This window comes from Ursus americanus, chromosome 2 (genome assembly GCF_024610735.1).
Source record: "Ursus americanus isolate L20-20 chromosome 2, mUrsAme1.1.p, whole genome shotgun sequence".
Classification (NCBI taxonomy): domain Eukaryota; kingdom Metazoa; phylum Chordata; class Mammalia; order Carnivora; family Ursidae; genus Ursus; species Ursus americanus.
Window position 1 is genome coordinate 67,099,778 of NC_142128.1, and position 19,739 is coordinate 67,119,516.

At 50.1% G+C, this 19,739-nt stretch overlaps 1 protein-coding gene across 6 annotated transcripts in view; it reads right to left on the reverse strand.

Annotated features, from left to right (window-relative positions):
- Positions 1-19,739, reverse strand: part of ATP2B4 (ATPase plasma membrane Ca2+ transporting 4) — a 95,121-nt gene that overhangs the window by 14,258 nt on the left and 61,124 nt on the right. For all 6 annotated transcript variants that reach the window (XM_045787602.2, XM_045787600.2, XM_045787605.2 and 3 more), the window contains 11 exons: positions 17,772-17,986; positions 17,174-17,416; positions 16,385-16,626; positions 12,787-13,018; positions 11,657-11,836; positions 10,725-10,812; positions 8,990-9,096; positions 3,628-3,819; positions 2,956-3,169; positions 2,202-2,413; positions 1,088-1,195 (listed from right to left, as the gene is read on the reverse strand). In XM_045787602.2, the coding sequence (XP_045643558.1) occupies positions 1,088-1,195; positions 2,202-2,413; positions 2,956-3,169; positions 3,628-3,819; positions 8,990-9,096; positions 10,725-10,812; positions 11,657-11,836; positions 12,787-13,018; positions 16,385-16,626; positions 17,174-17,416; positions 17,772-17,986 (2,033 nt within the window). The remainder of the gene's footprint in view (positions 1-1,087; positions 1,196-2,201; positions 2,414-2,955; positions 3,170-3,627; positions 3,820-8,989; positions 9,097-10,724; positions 10,813-11,656; positions 11,837-12,786; positions 13,019-16,384; positions 16,627-17,173; positions 17,417-17,771; positions 17,987-19,739) is intronic.

Below are 19,739 nucleotides of genomic sequence, written 5' to 3' on the forward strand. Positions count from 1 at the left end.
TAACCAGGGAAGCACCTGGGACGTAGGAAAGAAACAACTAGCAGGTCTACGGGAGAAGCTCTGCAGTCCCAGGGAAGGATCTGTGGGGCCACTTAGAGCAAAGCCATCACCCAGGTGGCCAGGTGCCCATCGGTAGAGACTGGAGGTCTGCAAAGCAGAGCTTAGCCGTGCTCAGAGTTGAGGATGAGGGGGACGCACAAAGTGGTATCTGGGAAGGAACAAAACTTACCAGACCTGATCCTATTATCATGATATTAATAGCTAACTTTTATTGTGTTCTTAGAGGTACTAGACATTGTTCTAAGTCATTTCTGTGTTGTAATAGATTGGCTGATTAACAACGATGAACAATGATCCTGTTCTCCTAACTTGAGGAAACTCAGGCACGGAGTGGTTAAGACACTTGCTCAAAGTGACTCAACTTGTAGAAAGGAGATGTGGGATTCGAACCCGGGTAGCTGGTCCCAGAGTCCATGCTCTGAACTGGGTGCTAAGCTGCTTCTCTAGAGAAGATTTATCTTGGGTGAGAGTCAGCCATTCAACCCATTCAACCCAGTAAGGCTGTGGTGAACACGAGGGGGAGGGAAGCCCTAAACCAGGTTAGCCCAGCGGCTCACAGCCAGACTAGAATATTAGAAGCCCTAAACCAGGTTAGCCCAGCGGTTCTCAGCCAGACTAGAATATTAGAAGATTCTATTAGAATAAAGATAAATAAAATAAAATAAAAACTATTAGAATAAAGACTTCTGCTTTGTAACCTTCTACTTCTAGGACCCTTAATTTTGTTTTTTTCTTTTTAGCAAAATTCCATTCAAAATTTGCACTCCCATCTCAGAGAGGGTAAGGGATCTGCTCGCCTCTAGGCATGGTTAGAGAAGAGGTCTGAAGCCTCCGGAGTGGTGGGCACTGATCATGCTACCCCAGAATTCTGCGAGACAAAAAGACCTTGAAAATTGGGGGGAGGGGGTGTGCGGCAAGGAGATGACAGTGAGGAGCTGGGAGGCCCCACCATCGCATGTCCCATCTCCTTCAGAGGAGAGAGTCTGCCGGCCGTGCGCCCATGCGGGGCCAGCCTGCCGGTACTCACCTGGCCCCACAGCAGTTCTCCGATGCCGATGAAGAGACACCAAAACCACTGAGACAGGGTGAGCTTCGTACAACTGAAGGGTTTACCCCCAAATTCCACAATGAGAATCTAGAACAGAGACAGAGGCAGCCCACCATCAGGGAGGCAAGTCATGGGCAGCTAGCCCTCCAGCCGAGGCTACCAAAGCGACGTCAGCCCCCTGCCCCATGATCCCTGTGGTGCAAGTCCTGACCGGTTTGTTGGAGGAGGAGAAAGAAGAAATCCAGAAGGGGAAACGAGAAGACAGACACAGTCTTCACAGAGACTCCGATGGGGAGACAGAGCTACTCACTCTGAGTATCATGAAGGCAAGAGCTGGCAGATCCGGGGGGGCTGGAGGCTTCGTGTGACTACAGCCAGTGGGTAAGGTGCCAAGAGAAGGCACAGTGACGGAGAGGAGGAACTGATGAGGGGGGGCCATTAACGGGGACACCGGCTGGGGAGGGCAGGAGCCCTTCATATAGGGCGAGCTCATAATCTCCTGTATCTGCAGCTGCTGAGTGTACCTTGGACGAGGGCGAGGAGGAAGGGACCCACTCCTCTTACCACCAGGGCAGCCATGCCCTTGACCCCAGCTCCACGAGAGGAGCCCAGGCCAGGCTTATCTGTCCACTCCCTGCGCACCATCCCTCCACTTCTCTCTCTCTGTGAAGTGCACACGTTTTCTACCAGGGCCCCCTCACAAACGAAGGGGCAGGGACAAGGAGTAAGCCCATACGGCACGTGTCTACACATCTCACGTCCACTGGCAGGGGGCCCAGAAAGGACCTCAGAGAGTGACCCTCTTCTTGGCCACTCTGTGAAATTTTTTGCTTTAGAAAGACAAGGAAAGGATCCCACCAATCTTATTTTATCTGCTACCAACGTGTCGCCTCGCACCGCAGCACCTGACCCAGCTCAGGTTCCGGTTCCAGAACAATGTGCAAAGGGAAGCCAACTGGGAATCCAGAGGCATTGCATCCACAGCCCGAGTCCCCATCACCCTCTCCCTCCTTCCCCTGGGTACCAGGACAACCCTGTCCCCAGCTCCTGACGTCTGCCATCCCGGCCCTCCCGCCTCCAGCGAGAGCCTCACCTGGCTGATGAAGGTGCCCAGGACCACGGAGCAGAAGATGAGGTTGCGGAAGATGCCGGCGAAGACGTTCCTCTCGCCGTGGATCTTGCGGGAGTTGATCTCGTTGAAGAGCTGCATGAGCACGAAGGTGTTGAAGATGATGGTGTAGTGCTGGCTGGGCGGCGAGTGCAGAGGCGCCTTCCTCCCGCTGTCGATGTCGAAGAATTTCTCACCTGGTGGGGACAAAGGCAGTGTTAGCGGATGAAGGATGCTCTCGCGAGGCCTCGGGTTGAGTCGGAACAACACGCAGGTGTGGCCAAGCTGGTGGCTTACGGCTCGAGTCCATTCTAATGGCTCAGGATCTGAGCTACGCTAGTTATCAAATACGGAAGTGTGAGCTCTGGTCTCCGCGACCGTGACCCTCTCTCCGTTCCGCTCCAGTGACTGACTTCTTATGGTGCAGCGTGGGGGGAAGGCTGCACTAGGGTCAGGCAGACACGGGTTCAATCTTAGGGCCACTAGTTACTCACCACGTGACCCGAGCTTCAGTTTCATAATCTTAAAAAAAAAAAAAGAGCTACAGAACGCCAGCCTGTGAAATTCGCAAGAGGAGTACGTCAGATGGCACAATGCGCCGCACGGCGGGGCTGCCGTCGTCCCCAGTCCCGGGCTCAGCTTGCTCCCGTGCTCCCTTCTGTCCTCGGGCCCTTCTCTGCCCCCATCTCCACTTAGCACCGCGCGCCCTGTCCCCAGCCCCTGCCCCACCTCAGCTCACCGGCAAAGATGAGGAAGAAGATGACGGTGAGCTGGTAGACGGCGTGGCCCAAGATGTTCTTCATCATAGTACGTGAGATCAGGGGCTTGTTTCGGCCATAGGGGCGGCGCTTCAGCAGGGACTCTGTGGGAGGCTCCGTGGCCAGGGCCAACGAGGCGAAAGTGTCCATGATCAGGTTAACCCACAACATCTGCACGGCTTTCAGCGGGGAATCCTGGGGGAGGCAGCACCGGTCCCTTTAGCTTTCCTTGGAAACCAGCCCCTGCCTCACTCATCAGCCCCTGCTTTGCCCTTGCAATGGCCTCGCTCCCGCTATCCACCTAGACTTTGCATCTAGCCATTTATTAGCTGAGTGACCTTGAGAAAGTTACTTAACCTCTCTGAGCCTTGGGTTTCTCACCTGTAAAATGGGGAGAATACCTACTTTGCAAGGTGGTTTCTGAAGACCACAGAAGTACTCATCACAGGGGCTGACATGCAAGTGCTAAATTAGTGGGAGATAACCTCTCATCCTCCCGCACGGGCAGGTGGAGACCTAGTAGAGCGAACTCCCGCCCCAACCCCCCTGGGGGAGCTCTTGTCCTTAATCCTCAGTAGCCAGGACCCTACCCCCCACGTTCCCTAGCCCCCGCCTCATCCCTGACCTCCAGGCCCACCCTGTACTCCCTTCACCTGAGTGATACAGGCTCCAGTGAAGGCCACGATCACGGCTACCACGTTGACAGTGAGTTGGAACTGCAGAAACTTGGAGATGCTGTCATAGACGTTTCGCCCCCACATCACTGCCTTCACAATGCTGGTGAAGTTGTCATCGGTTAGGATGATGTCTGATGCCTCCTTTGCCACGTCCGTGCCTGCAATGCCCTGAGTAAGAGAGGGAAGGAGAACAGTGAAGACCTGGATAAAGCAGAGTTCATCTATGTTCTGAACCCAGACTGCATTTCCAGACCTCTGAGAAGCTTCTGAATCGGCCATAAACGCTAGAGGGCACACTTGCCACGCAAATGCCAACTACCAAACCACTGCATTCTTGAGTTCTCCTCTCTTCCAGAGAAAATGCGCTGCTGTCAGTCCACAGAAAGCAGGACCAGGGCCCGATGCCACTGTCTTACTCCTGAACCCAAACTGGAAATGACAGTTATCTTTGATATTCCTATCTCCCTTCTTTGCTACTCCCCCACCTCAGAAACGAAGGAAAGAATAGAGAACTCATGTCCTACCTACTCTATCTCCAAACCCCTACACTTTTTCCCTTCCCTTCCTTCTTTCCTTCTTTCCTTCCTTCCTTCCTTCCTTCCTTCCTTCCTTCCTTCCTTCCTTCCTTCCCTCCTTCCTTCCTTCCTTCCTTCCTTCCTTCCTTCCTTCCTCCCTCCCTTCCTTTTTTTTTTTTTAAAGATTTTATTTTGAAGTAATCTCTACACCCAACGTAGGGCTTGAACTCACAACCCCAAGATCAAGAGTTACATACTCCACCGACTGAGCCAGCCAGGTGCCTCTAAACTCTTATATTTCTTTTGCCGCTGCCAGTGTCTCACTCAAGTCCTTGTCTCCCCCACACCTCTAAGTCACCTTACATTTTTTTCTAGGAGGAGTCGTCTGGCAGCCTGGTTCAGATGTCTTAACCTGGTTCAAACTCCTGTTCCTGGGAAACCACTCAAGGTTGCAAAATAGACAGTGGTTGAAATCTGTATTTACAGAAACAGTAAAATTTCTACACTGGTAGAGCCCTCAACAGGTGAACTTGGATTCATTGTCTGCTCCTACATAACCTTTCTGCTCAAAACCCACTGGTTTATTCACAATTCCCTGAATCTCTCCTTCACTTCCAGAGTGTAGACTTCCACTTACACCATTTCCCTAAACCTGGAACATCCCCCTTCCTTGTCTATTTAAACCCTGTCTATCTTTAATGGTCTATGGGATGCAAAACCATTACTAAGACCCCCAGCCCACGCTTCTATTCCATGTCTTGCAAAGCCTATAACCCACAGAGGAGCTTATTCATTAATTTGGCTTGTAGTAGTAGATGATTTGTTCTCTTTACCTGGTGGTAATCTTTTCCTATCCAGATTGCAATAAACAAATATCTGTTACAGACTATACAATTCAGTTTTCCCATCAAAAAGTTCTCTAACACATCCACACAATGTGTCACATGCACTGGAAGAAGAAAGGAGGGGGGGAAAGGAGACTATGTATACTTTCTACTACGGAATAATCTTCAGGTTATGTTAAGTGAAAAAAAGCAATGTGAAAAAAAGACTGTATGGTATGTGTGTAGGTAAGTATACATAGTTGTATAGATAAGTATCACTATTGAAGAGGACAGGCTACAAATATATTATACATTTGATTATATTTTAAAGGAGCAAACAGAAGGATACACCAAACACAAAAGAAATGCTACTTAGGGTTAAGAGGGGAGGCAATAGGGTGGAGGCGATAGAGTAGAAGCTGGATTTCTAGGAATAGACTTTGTTTTGTATATTTGACTTTAAAACTATGTAACTACCTTATATGAGTATAAATCAAAATTAAGTTTAAAAAGCAACCTCTAGGGGCACCTGGGTGACTTAGTTGGTTAAGTGTTTGGCTCTCGATGTCAGCACAGGTCTTGACCTCATGGTCATGAGTTCGAGACCCACACTGGGCCCACTGTGGGGCCTACTTTAAAAAAAAAAAGCAATCTCTAAAATGGAAAGCAACATGGTATAAATGAACTGGTGTAACCAGTTGGTAGCACAACCACACAAAGGAAAAATGTTCCAAATAACTTTAAAAAAAACATAGTACCTTGATGGCAGAACCTAGCAGAGTATATCTATAGGATAAAAAGAACTATAAGAAAAATCTCGAACTGTTTTTTGCAGAGTAATTGTATTATTATTGCTATTTTGAGACTGTTACCTATATTTTAGGGTAGAACAAGTAAGGATTATGTTAATGCCATTAGGAATCAAAATTTTCAGCTTAAGAGATATAAATGTGAAATTAAGGAAGTTAAATGAAAGTGGTGAGTTAGAGTCCTGTGATTCTACATTTCATTTGAAAATACCCATATGGATTCATGAAGTATTTTATCTTTAACACAAAGAAATGCAAAAACAAAAATGGGACATAAAAGATTTATTTCCTAGCTTTGCTCATTGGAAAGATCTAGAAACAATGATTTGCTTGGTAGTAAGGAACACCCTGACATTCAGACTGTGTTCTCTAAGTACCACTTCTTACTAAAAAGCAGGACTCTTTGAGAAATGGATGATTTCAGACCCAGGATGAGAAATATGTATGATGATTCTGGAACATCTTATCATGCCAGAAACCGAGTAAAGAAGTAAGGACAACTGGGGTTGTATCTAAAGGACCCAGCAGTATTCATGAGGCCAATAATGGGTCAACGTGAATGTCAAAATAGTAACAAAGGCAGTGGATTGAAACACATCAAATCTACTTAAATCTGTGAGTTCCTAATGATATTAAAAAAATAAAAAAATGAACTCTTCGTAGTAGAGTAACTTAGTAAATTTAAAAAATATAATTCATGGGTGCCTGGCTGCCTCACTCGGTAGAATGTACAACTCTTGATCTTGGGGTTATGAGTTCAAGCTCCACATTGGACATGGAGCCTACTTAATAAATGAGTAAAATTTAAAAACATATATATAAAATAATTCATTGGTCATCTTTGGAGTATCCTAAAAAGTTAACTCATTTTGAAAACTAGTAAATAAAGGAAAAGGATCAGGCATTTAGCTGCCTTTCATGTAGGAGCCCGAACTTCAGGGTAACCAAATAATCCTTGAGGACAAGTTTCTTTCTATAGAGGTCTTTAAGTTAATAAATATAGACATTATTTTGCAGCCCCTAATGAAAGATGGGTTCAAGAATCTGATTGCATATGACAAGGATACAATCAATAAAATCCACGCTATGCCATTTTTCTGTGTAGACAACCAACCTGGTTCCTTCAAAACCAAACAGCCAGGGAAAAAGATGGAGGGGACTGGGCAGGAGAGCTAACATAGTGTGCTGCTCTTCTTAGAAAGGGATGTTTGCGAGGTTGGCCCTCAGTTGGCATCTGGGACCTTGGCTCTTAGAACACTCCCAGTCAACAATTAACTGAAAATTAATTAGTGGTTCATTGTGCCTAAACTGTGCCCAAATAATGTTTTCTCTTGCACACCTGCTTTCCTTATAGGAGTCTGGAATCTCTCTCTCTCTTTTTTTAAAAAGATTTAATTATTTATTTGAAAGAGGGAGAGAGAGCGAGAGCATGCACGAATGGGGGGAGGGGCAGAGGGCGAGGGCGAGAGAATCTCAAGCAGACACCCCGCTGAGTGTGGAGCCTGGCACAGAGCTCGATTTCATGATCCTGAGATCATGACCTGAGCCAAAACCAAGAGTTGGATGCTCAACCGACTGAGCCACCCAGGCGCCCCTAGGAGTCCGCAATCTTAGCACCTATTAGGCAGAAAGTGACTATATGACCAACCCCAATAAAAACCATGGGCGCTGGGTCTCTGATGGGCTTCCCTGGGTAGAAACATCACACGTGTGTTGCCAGGGGAAGAGTGTGCTCTGTGTGAGCCCTCACGGAGGGAGAGAGCAGAAAGCCCGCATGTGGATTCCTCCAGACTCTGCCTATGGCTTTCTCCCTTACTACATCCATGCAATAAACCTTAGCCCTGAGTACAACTCTATGCCGAGGCTTATGAGTCCTTCCAGTGAATCCACAAAAGTAGAGGCTGGTCTTCGGGAACCCTGACACAAGGATCCTACAGGACCAGCGGTTCGCAAGCTTCAGGGTGTGGCAGGAATGTCAAGGGCTTGTTAAAGCACAGATTGCTGGGCCCCGACTCTGAGCTTTTAGACCCAGGAGGGCTGGGGCGGGCCTGAGAACCCACAATTCTGTAAGTTTCCAGGCCCAGCTGGGAGCAGGAGCTTCAAAAACTGCTATAGATTAAGAGCCCGAAGAGACACAGAAGTGATTGCAGTGTGCGGATCTTCTTTAATCTGATTTGGACAAAGAAAGATAAAGAGAATTTATGAAGCACTTGGGGCAATGGGGGAACGGACTAGATGACTAATGATAGTAAGGGCTCGAACTGCTGTGAGACAATGGTGGTACGATTCTCCTAGATGGATGCCCTGGAAGCACACTTATCAGAGGAGGAGACTAGCATTCTTTCAAACGAAAATGACATGATGTCCTTTATTTGCTTCAGAACAGTTCAGCTGGAGATGGGGGAAGGGAGGGTCAGGGGGACATTCAGTGAAACAAGATGGGCCAGGTGTTGATAACTAATGCTGGGGGACAGGTACATGGGGATTCATTAAACTATTCTCTCTGCTTCTGTGTATTCTTGTATTTCCTAGAATCAATGTTTTTGTTGTTGTTCAAGGAAGCACCGTAAATACAGATTACTTCTCAAATCTCCTTCCACTGCTTAAAAATCACCAATCATTCAATACACATGGGAGGCTTACAGTCACAAGCCACTTGAGTGTGAGGCTGTCCTTGGTCCTCTGGGGGCTTCCACATTTGCTGCAACATCAGAATCAACAAGCGTGGCCATTAGGAAAAGCCAAACATCTCTGGGACCTACCCAGATGCTACTGAGTCAAGAGAGCCACCTGTGGAACCTTGGAATACGTGATTTTAAATGAACTTTCCAAGTGATTCGGATGCTCCTGGCCTCACAGGTGAAAAGCCAAGGGATGAACAGTGTTGGCCACGGAATACATGCTTCACAGGGAACCTGAATGTTCTATGGTGTGCCTAGCCAGACAACACCACCACGTGCCTGGAAATGAGGCATCATGATTTCCCTGCCTGGGTCATCTAGTCTTCATACTTGATGGATCTCCCGTTACACAGACTTTTATCAGCCAGGTCAGCCGGAGAGACGGCGTCAGAGAAAAAAGCACAAGGTGGGGGTGAAGGTACAGGAAGAGGCAGGCTGCAAGAGGCCTGTCCTGGCTTCCGGGTAGAGAAGGCAGCGTGCAGGCAGAGACAGTGTGCCGAGCTACTTACCATGGCGAAACCAACGTCTGCTTTCTTCAGAGCCGGCCCATCATTTGTGCCATCACCGGTGACAGCCACCACCTGTCGCTGCTCCCCAACAGTGCTGTCGATGATGCCTGGGAAAACAGATGCCAACCAGTGAGCCCACATGCGCCATCGCGGGCCGTGCGGCAAGCCCTCTGTTCCCCACAGACGCTCTTTTTGGGTCTTCCTCCCTGGTCCCTGCTACCACCTCCCTTCCTTTGCTTCTCCTTCTTTCTTTCTTTGACGGTGACAAGCTCACTTTACAGCATGTTGAAAGTGTGACCCCTCTTCGAGCGCCAACAGATCTGTCAGCTGCTACTGGTCAGCCTCGTTCTGTTCAGGTGTCTGAGGGTTAGAGGGAGGGCTGGAGGAGCACCTTGTCCAGCCTTCGCCCTGGCAGCAGGCTTAGAAACACAGGTCATTCATACATAGGAGTCCAGCTAAGGTGAAAACAACCACACCACAGGAAGGAGTGAGACCAGGCCCCTGGGGGGAGGGGGGGGGAGGTCGGCTCATTGGGCACCCGGCAGCCCTCGGGCAACTAGAGTGGATGGTGCTCTCCTGCCCCCTGGTGGTTGGGGGAGGGCAAGTGTCTCAGCCTCCAGGGCCAGTAGGCCTAGCACCCTGAACAGGGAGAAGCCGAGGGTCCAGTAACAGCCAGCCCGAAGCCACAGGCATGATATAATCAGAGGGCTGGAAGGCATCCCGAGAGATCCATGATCTAAGCAACTCCCACCACCTTACAGATGAGAAAACTGAAACCCAGAGAGGGGAGGGAAAGGCCCTGCAGGGTCCCAAAGCCAGCAGGTGAAGCCCAGCCACCATGCCATCCTGTCTCAGCCAACGAGGGCCGTGTGCTCCCTGAGCAGGAACAGGAAGTAAACCAGTTGGAGGGAAATGTTCAAGCAGAAAATTACACTTCCCAGGAGGCTGGCTTCTTCTGGCCAAGGAGTGGACGGAAGATCAGGGTGTCAGAGCTGGACACCAGCAGATACACACATGCACGTGTGCACATGTACACACACACACACACACACACACACACAACCCGATGCCCTTTCTCTGGAGTCCAGGCTGCTGCCATAGAAGTGTGAGTGTGTGAGGGTGTGCGAGTGTGTGAGTGTGTGTGTCTGAGAGTGTGTGTGAGTGTGTGTGTGTACCACCTCCACTTCTACTTTGTTCTTTCCTTCTTTCTTCCTGATGCTGGAGGCTCCGTAGTGTCACCCAAAGGCTGTCAACTGTTTCCCAGGTGGCACTCGGAGCTGCGAGTCTGTCCTCATCTGGTAGCCTGGCGGGGGCCTGAAGGCAGCTAGTATGTGCTGGAGAAAGCGCCAGGGGATTTGAGGACAGAGACCTGGGGGGTGAACCGTACCACTTCTTCTCACCAGCGGGGCAATCTGGGTAAGTTCTTAGTCTTCTCAGCCTCAGACTTCCTCACTGGCAAAATGGGAATAATTTAGCCTGCTCTGACAAGTAGACAGTACTACTGGCGAACAAGATGCGATGTTTAAAGACAACGTTATTATATGTCTTATATATAGATGTTTGCTAAACTGTCTGCTCCCCCCGCCCCCAGCCCCACCTGCCATGAGCTGGAGAGCTCTCCTGGGACCTCCCTATTCAAGACAAGAGAGTTGCTTTGGCCCGTGGTTCTTGTTGTCTGTCTTTGCCCCAGCCTGCTGTCATCTGCCCCAGGCACCTGGTCAGGAGCCAAGCTCACCTTTTACCAGTGTGTGCTTGTCCGTGGGGGATGATCGCGCCAGGACTCGAAGCTTCGGCCAGATCTTGTCCAGCTTCTCTTGCTCCACCTGCCAACAGCAGACCACACCGGGTCAGTCAAGCTCAGCACAGCCATCCTGGAGAAGTTTACTTCTCCCTGAGCTCTGAGATTCTGGGAGCACTGGCATTCCACAGCCCATGGCGGGTGTTACCATGGCCTCCAGGGTTGATGAAACAGCCAGCTGTCTCCAAGGGCAGATTCACTGATGGGGACCATTCAGGCCGTCCGTGTCTTCATTTCCCTCCCAATTCCTGACTGGGGAGCCAATCGCCTATTTCTTGGACCCCTGAAAGGAGGTGGGCCCGGGCTAGCTGCTGACTCAGGTGGCCAAAGTGCTTTCTGAGATCTTCAGTTTGGTTTCTATGCAGACCAGGAAGCTCTGGTCTGCTCCACACCCAGACCACATCCTCTTGCAGACCCGTGCCACCCCCCGCTAGTCACAGGGCTGTGACACAGGCGGGTGAGGTGGAGGGAAATCAGTGCAAAAGCAACCCATGACTGAACAGAATCGGGAAGACGTGAAGAGTCAGTGACGCTGTCTCGAAAGAGAGCTTGCGAAGGAAGAGAATGAGAAGAAAGACAACTCCCAGTTTCCCCACCTGAGCAGCCTTGGTAGAAGGAACAGTTTGCTATGGATAGAGTTTAACCATGCACTGGTGGTCCGACTCCCCCTGCTGGCTATATGGGATGCTGCTCAAGTCATGAAACCAGGTAGTAAAACCAATCAGATCTTCAAAAAAGCAAACAGAACAACACAACCCAGCCGCTTTCTCCTGAGTCCCAGATGCGTGTCCCAGATGTGTACATGAGAGCCGCCCCACCCCCCACCCAGGTGCCAAATGAGGCCCTGGGTCTTCCCAGCTGGGACCCACCTCTCCCTTCTCGTTGCGGATAAGTCGGTTGAATTCTTTGCCTTCTAAGCACAAGAAGTCATCCCCAGGTGTCACAATGCCACATTTGGTGGCAATGGCTCGGGCTGTGTTGATGTTGTCACCTGTCACCATTCTGACAGTAATGCCAGCTCGTTTGCATTTGGCAATAGCTTCGGGTACCTGTGGAGAGTAAGGCAAGGGGAGAGAAGGAGGTGGGGGCGGTGACGCCTGCTAGGCTGCCCCTGTCCGGGGTCCCTTCGTGGTGGAGAGAGGCACCCTAGGAGCAGTGCCATGGGGCATGGGCTACGTCTGGTCATTGTTACACTGTTTGGAGCCACCTCACTTCTGTCCTACCCGTAATACTACTCTTGAATTTGCCTTCCGGTACCATGAGTGGAAGAGGAAATCTGCTTCGGGAGCCAGGCATGAAAGCTTGCTCTCCCTACAATCTAGACACCCTGGCGGGGCATATCTATCTATCTATCTATCTATCTATCTATCTATCTATCTATTTACACACCCCTTTGGGATTTGGCCACGGTCTTCCTTTCTAGCGGAAGTTCTTACCGTTCTCCACCTCGCTGGCCCATACTCCACCCAACCAATTCTTTGTAGTTTCCCATGCCCTTGGGCCTTGACCAACTCATAGCCCATCTGTCCGAACTTCTTATAAGCAGAGCCTTTTTCAATGTCTTAGTGTTCAGAATACGGTTCAGCTATTTGAGGGGCGCTGGGCAAGAATGTATTGATTGAAAGAAGGTGGCTGGAGGCAAAGTTGATGTCCCGGTTAACTCTGCCCCCTGGCTGTTCGAAGGTACCAGATCATCAGCTCGAGAAAACCGATGCCTCTCCCTCCTCAGACAGCATTCGCCGTCAGAATGCCAGCCTCCACCAGCTTGGCACTCTACAGGAGTTCTGCGCAGTAAGAGCACAGAAATATCTATCCCGGTAAGTGAGAAGCTGTTAGGTAACTTGCGAGGGGTCACGGCTAGAAACGGAACCAGTCCCCCAGTTCCCATGACTCTGGGATGGCTTTCCATTACATCACACTCGCCTTCCTCGTGGGCCAGAGGCTGTTGGAAGGCTTCCCTTCATGTTTTCTTACCCCTTGGCCAAAGCCAAAGCCTCACCTCTGGGCGCACGGGGTCCTCAATGCCCACCACTGCGACACACGTGAGCTCAGTGAGGATTTCGTTCTCATTGTCCCACGGGGGCTCCCCGTCGCTGAAATCCCGGTAAGCTATGCAGATGGTTCGGAGGCCCTGTGAGGCCATGGGCTCGATGACGGTGCGCACCATCTCGTCTCGGTCTTTATTCTTGAACGGCATCACGTCCCCTTTCTTGTCCAGGATTCGGTTACACCTGGGGAGGCACAGGGTCAGGAGGTGGCACCCCCTTCCCACCCAATATGCCTCTACACTCGTTTGCAGACATTCTGGCAACTTCGCATTACTCGCACAGACACTGTTCCAAGGCCAGAAATCTCTATCCATTGTCCAGCCGAGTCCCTTTTTGCAAGGTGGGGTGGTCTGGAGGTGGATAAAGTCTAGGTAAGCGGAGGGTGTGACTCTCCCATGTCGTCTGTTCCAATTCATCTGAGAACGTGACGCCAAGGGCCATTTGTGGGTCACCTGCTCTTTTGAACTTCTCAAAGGCAGAGCGACATTTTTAACTCCCTCTGCTGGCATCATACTAGAACAGCACTCGGTGCATAGGGTGTGCTCCACACGGGTGGGCTGATGGGAAGTAGGTGGCTACAGCCAAACAGAGGCACCAGTTAATTCAGCTATGGGCCTTGGACCTACACAGGTCAGTCTTTAAAGACCCGTGAACAGTCTAGCCACTTGATGAAGTTATGCAACTTCCTATAATCAGAACTGAGCATGAGAAGGAAAAGGGAACATACAACCAACATTTCTAGTACTTGCTATGCGCCCAGCATTTTACATACAGGCGTACCTCGTTTCATTGCACTTTGCTTTATTGCACTTTGCAGATACTGTTTTTGTTTTCTTTCTTCCTTCTTCTTCTTCTTTTTTTTTTTTTAACAAATTGAAGGTTTGTGGCCACCCTGCATTGAGCAAGTCTGTTGGCACCAATTTTCTAACAGCATTTGCTCCCTTCATGTCTCTGTGCCACATTTTGGATTTTGTTAAGTTTTGCAATATTTTAAACCTTTTCATTATTATTTTATTTGTTACGGTGATCTGTGATCATTGATCTTTGATGCCACTATTGTAATTGTTTGGGGACATCAAGAGTCATATGCATATAAGACAGCAAACTTAATTGATAATGTTGTGTGTTCTGACTGCTCCACTGCCCGGCTCTTTCCCCTTCTCTCTTCTTCTCCCCGGGGCCTCCTATCCCCTGAAAGACAACACTATTGAAATTAGGCCATGAATACCCCTACAATGGCCTCTAAGTGCTCAAGTGAAAGGAAGAGTCGCATGTCTCTCACTTAAAATCAAAAGCCAGACATGATTGAGCTTGGTGAGGAAGGCAAGTTGAAAGCCGAGAGAGGCTGACAGCTAGGCCCCTTGCGCCCAACAGCCAAGCAGTGAACGCAAAGGTAAAGTTCTCGAAGGAAAGGAAAAGTGCTGGTCCTGTGAACGAAACAGCCTTACTGCTGCTATGGAGCAAGTCTGAAGGGTCTGGATAGAAGATGAAACCAGCCACAACATTCCCTTCAGGCCAAAGCCTCATCCACAGCCAGGCCCTAACCCCTTGCAATTCTATGAAGGCCGGGAGAGAGGAAGAAGCTGCAGAAGAAAAGTGTGAAGCAGCAGAGGCTGGGTCATGAGGTTTAAGGAAAGAAGCCATCTCCGTAATATCGAAGTGTAAGCCGAAGCAGCAAGTGCTGCTGCAGAAGCCACAGCAAGGATCCAGAAGGTCTAGCTGAGATCCTTCACGAAGGTGGCTACACGGAACAACAGATTTCCAATGTAGATCACACAGCCTCAGCCCGGAAGGTGGTATGTAGGACTCTCACAGCCACAGAGAAGTCAGTGCCTGGCTTCAAAGTTCCACAGGACAGCCCGACTTGCTTGTTAGGGACTCATGCAGCTGGTGACTTTAAGCCAAAGCCAGTGCTCACTTCCCGTTCTGAAAATCCCAGGGCCCTTTAGAATGATGCTAAATCTACTCTGTCTGCTCCATAAACGGAACAACACAGCCTGGATGATGGCACATCTGTCTACAACATGGTTTACAGAATATTTTAAGCCCACCGTTGAGAGCTACTGCTCAGAAAAAGATTCCTTTCAACATAGGACTGCTCACTGACAATGCACTTGGTCGCCCAGGAGCTCTGATGGAGATGCCCAATGAGACTAATGTTGTTTTCATGCCGGCTAACACAACACCCAGTCTGCAGTCCGTGCATTAAGGAGTTCTACTTTCAAGACTTATTATTTAAGGAATACATTTCGTAAGGCTATAGCTGCCAGAGATAGAGTCCTCTGGTGGATCTGGGCAAAGTAAATTGAAAACCTTCTGGAAAGGATTTGCCAGCCTAAATGCCATAAAGAACACTCATGATTTAGGCCAAAATATCAACACTAACAGCAGTTTGGAAGAAGCTGATTCCAGCCCTCCTGGATGACTTTGACCCTCACGGTTCAAGAGTTCAGGGGAGACGGTAAGCGCAGATGTGGTGGAGAGAGCGAGAGAACTAGAATTAGCCGTGGAGCCTGAAGATGGGACTGAATGGCTGCGATCTCGTGATCAAACTTGAACAGATGAAGTGTTGCTTCTTGCAGATGAGCAAAGAAAATGGTTTCTTGAAATGGAATCTACTCTTGATGAAGATGCTGTGAAGACCGTTGAAACGACAAGAGAGGAGTTAGACTCGTGCATAAAGTGAGGTGATAAAGCAGCGGCAGGGGTTGAGGGGGAACGACTCCAATTTCGAAAGAAGTATTACTGTGGGTAAAATGCTATCACATAGCATCGCATGCTACAGAGAAATCGTTCACGAAGAGAGTCCATCAATGCGGCGCACTTCATTGTCTTATTTTAAGAAACTGCCACAGCCGCCCATCCTTCAGCACCCACCGCCCTGATCAGCCAGCGGTACAGAGGCAAGACCCTCCACCAGCGAAAAGATGATGATCGCTAAAGCTCAGATGAGAGCGAGCAGTTTTAGCAACAAAGTATTTCCAAAGTCCGGTATGTATGTTGTCTTTTCATACAAAAGGCTATTGCACACTTACCAGACTACGGTCCAGTATAACTAGGAGTTTTCTATGCACTGGGGAACCCAAAGACTCATTTGCCTCGCTTCATTGTGGCGGTCTAGAAGCGACCTTGCAGGTCCGAGGCGCGCCAGTGCGCACGGAACCATCCAATCATAGTATCCCCGCGGGTATTCCTCGGGGTTCACATGAGAAGATCAGAGAAAGGTGGGATTGTCGAGGTCTGAATCCTGGCCGCGCCACTACGAGTGGAAGCACCCTGAGCAAGTTACGTCACTTCCTGTACCTCTACTTTCTCATCTGTAAAACGGGGATGACAATAGCCTCGACCGCGCTGCGATGAGGCAGAATGGGCCACCCGAGGCCCTCGCACACAAGCCGCGGCCTGAACACGTGCTCAGCTGTTAGTGACAGTGTCACCACCTGGAAGGGGGGCTCGCTGGCCATTCAGATGGGTTCAGCAGGGCGCGTGTCGCCCAGACCCTCCAGGGGGAGGACCTGGAAGGGGAGGAGAGGGGGCCGGGGTGCTCACTTGCGCAAGATGATCTCAGAGGCGCCCTTGCTGTACATGCGGTAGCCCCCGCTGGGCTTCTCGATGACCGTGCTCATGGACTTGCGCACGGAGTTGAATGTGTACACCTTGTAGAGCTTCTCCTCCGGCACCTCGTTGCGCACGGCGTGGTAATCCTGCTTCAGGTCCGTGACAAAGCCCAGCAGAGCACACTCGGTCTTGTTGCCCACTTGCCGCGGGAGACCTCCCTCCTTCTCCGGAGGCTGAGAAAAAAATTGCATGTGTTGTTGAGGAACATGCCCCGACCCGGGAGAGAACCCCCTGATGAAATGTTCACGTATGTACCCAGAGCCCGTGCGGGGAGATAGCGTTTGTCTTTTTCCAAGGGTAAGCAGACGGCGGTCAGTGCTCACCGTGGTCCCCTGAGCCACCCCAGGCTTGCGATGTTCGTCTGCCCTGGAGGGGGGTGGTGCTGTATCTCACCCTCTCTCATATCTCGTATTCGAAACCCCTCTTAGTTTCTAGAAAGTATGTAATTTACCCAATAAACTCATCTCTCCTAGAGATACTGCCATGATAGGGTGATTGGCGGGCATTTCAGACACCTGGATTTCTACCTGCCTCCTCCCCCAGCTCTACTCCCATGGATCAATCCCTGGTCACCCCAAACATGTTTGCTGAGGAGTAGGAAGTGGGACTGTGGGGTGGCAACTCAGGCAGAATAAATAAGAGGAAATTTCTCTGTCCGGAGAAAATTAATGGTCCCCTCCAACCACCCGCTCTAAGAGTCCAGGCAAAGGAAGATCTTACCAGAATCTTGGAGGTATAGGCACTGTTGATAGAAATGCCATTGACGATAAGGTCCAGGACCTTGGGCACGAGGGCATCGGGGCTTGGGATCTGATGGTAATGGGTGTCTCCAATATACGCCTGGACCACAGTCATGCGGTTCATGGTCAACGTGCCGGTCTTATCAGAGCAGATGGCTGTGGCATTGCCCATCGTCTCACAAGCATCCAGGTGTCGCACCAAGTTATTGTCTTTCATCATTTTCTACAAAGGAGATGAGAACAGACTTGAGAGGGGACGGACGGAGCTCGCCGAATATCCGTGAGAGGCCGTTTTTTAGCCAACGTGTCTCCGCGTCTCGTGTTCTTGTCCGCACGGAAATGCGGGAGACGACCCTTGTGACCCTTCTTCAGAGTCTACTGGGTCACCCCAACCTGGATGCTGCCGGTCAGGAGGGTCCTCTCGTCTCCGAGCGGTGCCAGCAGCCCCTGCTCTGGTGAGGTGCCCCCGGAGGTTGCGGAGCTAGGACGGCCTCTCCTCTCACCGGAGGCTACGTGGCACCCTCCCGTCCCCTCCCATCTCTGCCCTAAAAGAAGAGACGGCCCCGTTGCAGTCTCACCTTCACAGAGTAGGCCAGTGAGATGGTGACAGCCAGCGGCAGCCCCTCTGGCACGGCCACCACCAGTACGGTGATGCCAATGATGAAGAACTTGACGAAGTACTGCACGTAGATGGGCGTGCACTCGGACAGCCACGGCCTGCGGTGGATCACGAAGTTGTCAATCACGAAGTACAGGATCAGGATGAGAACCGTGATGGCCGACATGATGAGACCTGTCCGGGAACGAGGCCCGTGAGCCCGCGCCCGGGCTGGCCCCGGGGCCCCAGCCAGAAAGGTTGGCGTGAGGCGTAGCCTTCGCTCCCCAGGTGTCAAACCACCATCTCCGGGGTCATACCCGAATCCCCGAACCGTTCTCCGTGGCAGGTACGTTACCGTGTGGGGGAAAGAGCCATTCTCGGCGGCGTGGAAAGATGCTAGTTTTGTCTTCTAGACAAAGGTTCTGGTCTCAGCACGGCACTAACTCAACTCGTGGCTTTGGACTAGTCCTTGTCTCTCTCTGGGCCCGTTTCCTCACTCATAAATAAGGAGTTGGTCTCGTTTTTTAAAACAGCATTTTATGATTCTCAGACCTACAATCTTTCCACAACTCATAACGTAGTGACTGTATGTGCCTATTTCCTAGGAGTTTATCAATTTGGGCTTCTCCCCTCGCAGCTGTGGAACGTCGGGTAACTCACCCAACGTGTTGACAGAGACACCCCTATGGTGTTGGCCTGTCACCTACATGGCTTACCTTTAGAACGGTGCTTCCTGACCTTTCTCTTGACATGGCATAGACAGAAGATGACAGTAATTTATGTTTATAATAAGCAAATATTTCTATAGTGCTTACTATAGAGGCCAGGCAAGCACTTCGCATATATGAACTCATTTAATCCTCACAAGACCCCTGTGAGATAAGTTAGTATTATCATCCCCTTTCATGGGGAAATTGAGGCACAAAGAGTTTTTTTTTTTAAGGAAGATCAAAACACAATTATGATTTAAATTTTTAAAAATCTTCCTTGTTTATTTATTTATTTACATCATGGTGAGTGTCCTATTTAATCCCCATCATCTGTTCGCCCGTCCCTACACCCACCTCCCCACAGAGGGTTTCCTGGGGTGGCACGCTGGCTGGGGGACCCGCTCCTCTGGATTGCCTGAGACTGAGCAGCTTCCTGGGATGTGGGACTCTCAGCAGTAAAATCAAGAGTCCCAAGCAAGCTGGGACAAGCTGGTCATCCAACACACTGATGTGAATGGAAGAATTTTTTTCAAGGTCAGAAAGCAACTAGGTTAGGGGCTCCAACCGCCCTGGGGGCTTGCCTGGCCACCCCGAAGGCTGAGGGGGTTGGTATCTGGTACTGTCCCGATCTGTGGCTCAATATCTGAAGCTCTGCTTCAGACCATAGTCTACTGTGGGTCTTTGCTTTTCCTGGGGCCCATGATGCAAGAGAATCCGAGCAAGGCTAGAGGTGATTATATCAATAAAAGCATATTCTTCTGTGTTTTGCTTTAGCAGGGTCAGGGCTAAGGTGAGGCAAACAAGGTGCCTAGGGTCCAAAATTCAAGGAAGCACTCCCTCCCGGGGTGGTACAAAGCACCAGACTTGCCTCACTTTCTACTGGCCCAGCTTGAAACGTCAACTGAAACAAGAGAGGAGACCAGTGGCCAGCCATCAGGTAGCCTGTACTCCCTAAAGAACGAGGCAGGGGTTCGGAGGACCACAGGAGGGGTCGGGTGGGGTCTGTTTAATGTTTCACACCTGTGTGCCAGGCTCAGTCACTTGATTCCGCACCTGCAATTCATGTCCTCCATGTACACTTGATATGCAAGAGACTTCACGGTGGTCACTGTCAGCTGGGGTCCAGAACTGAATGAATACGTTAGACTAAATGCTGTCCAATCGAACTCCCTGTGATGCTACAAACGTCCTCCGTCCGCACTGTCCAATAAGGTAGCCGCTAGCTACGTGTGGTTATT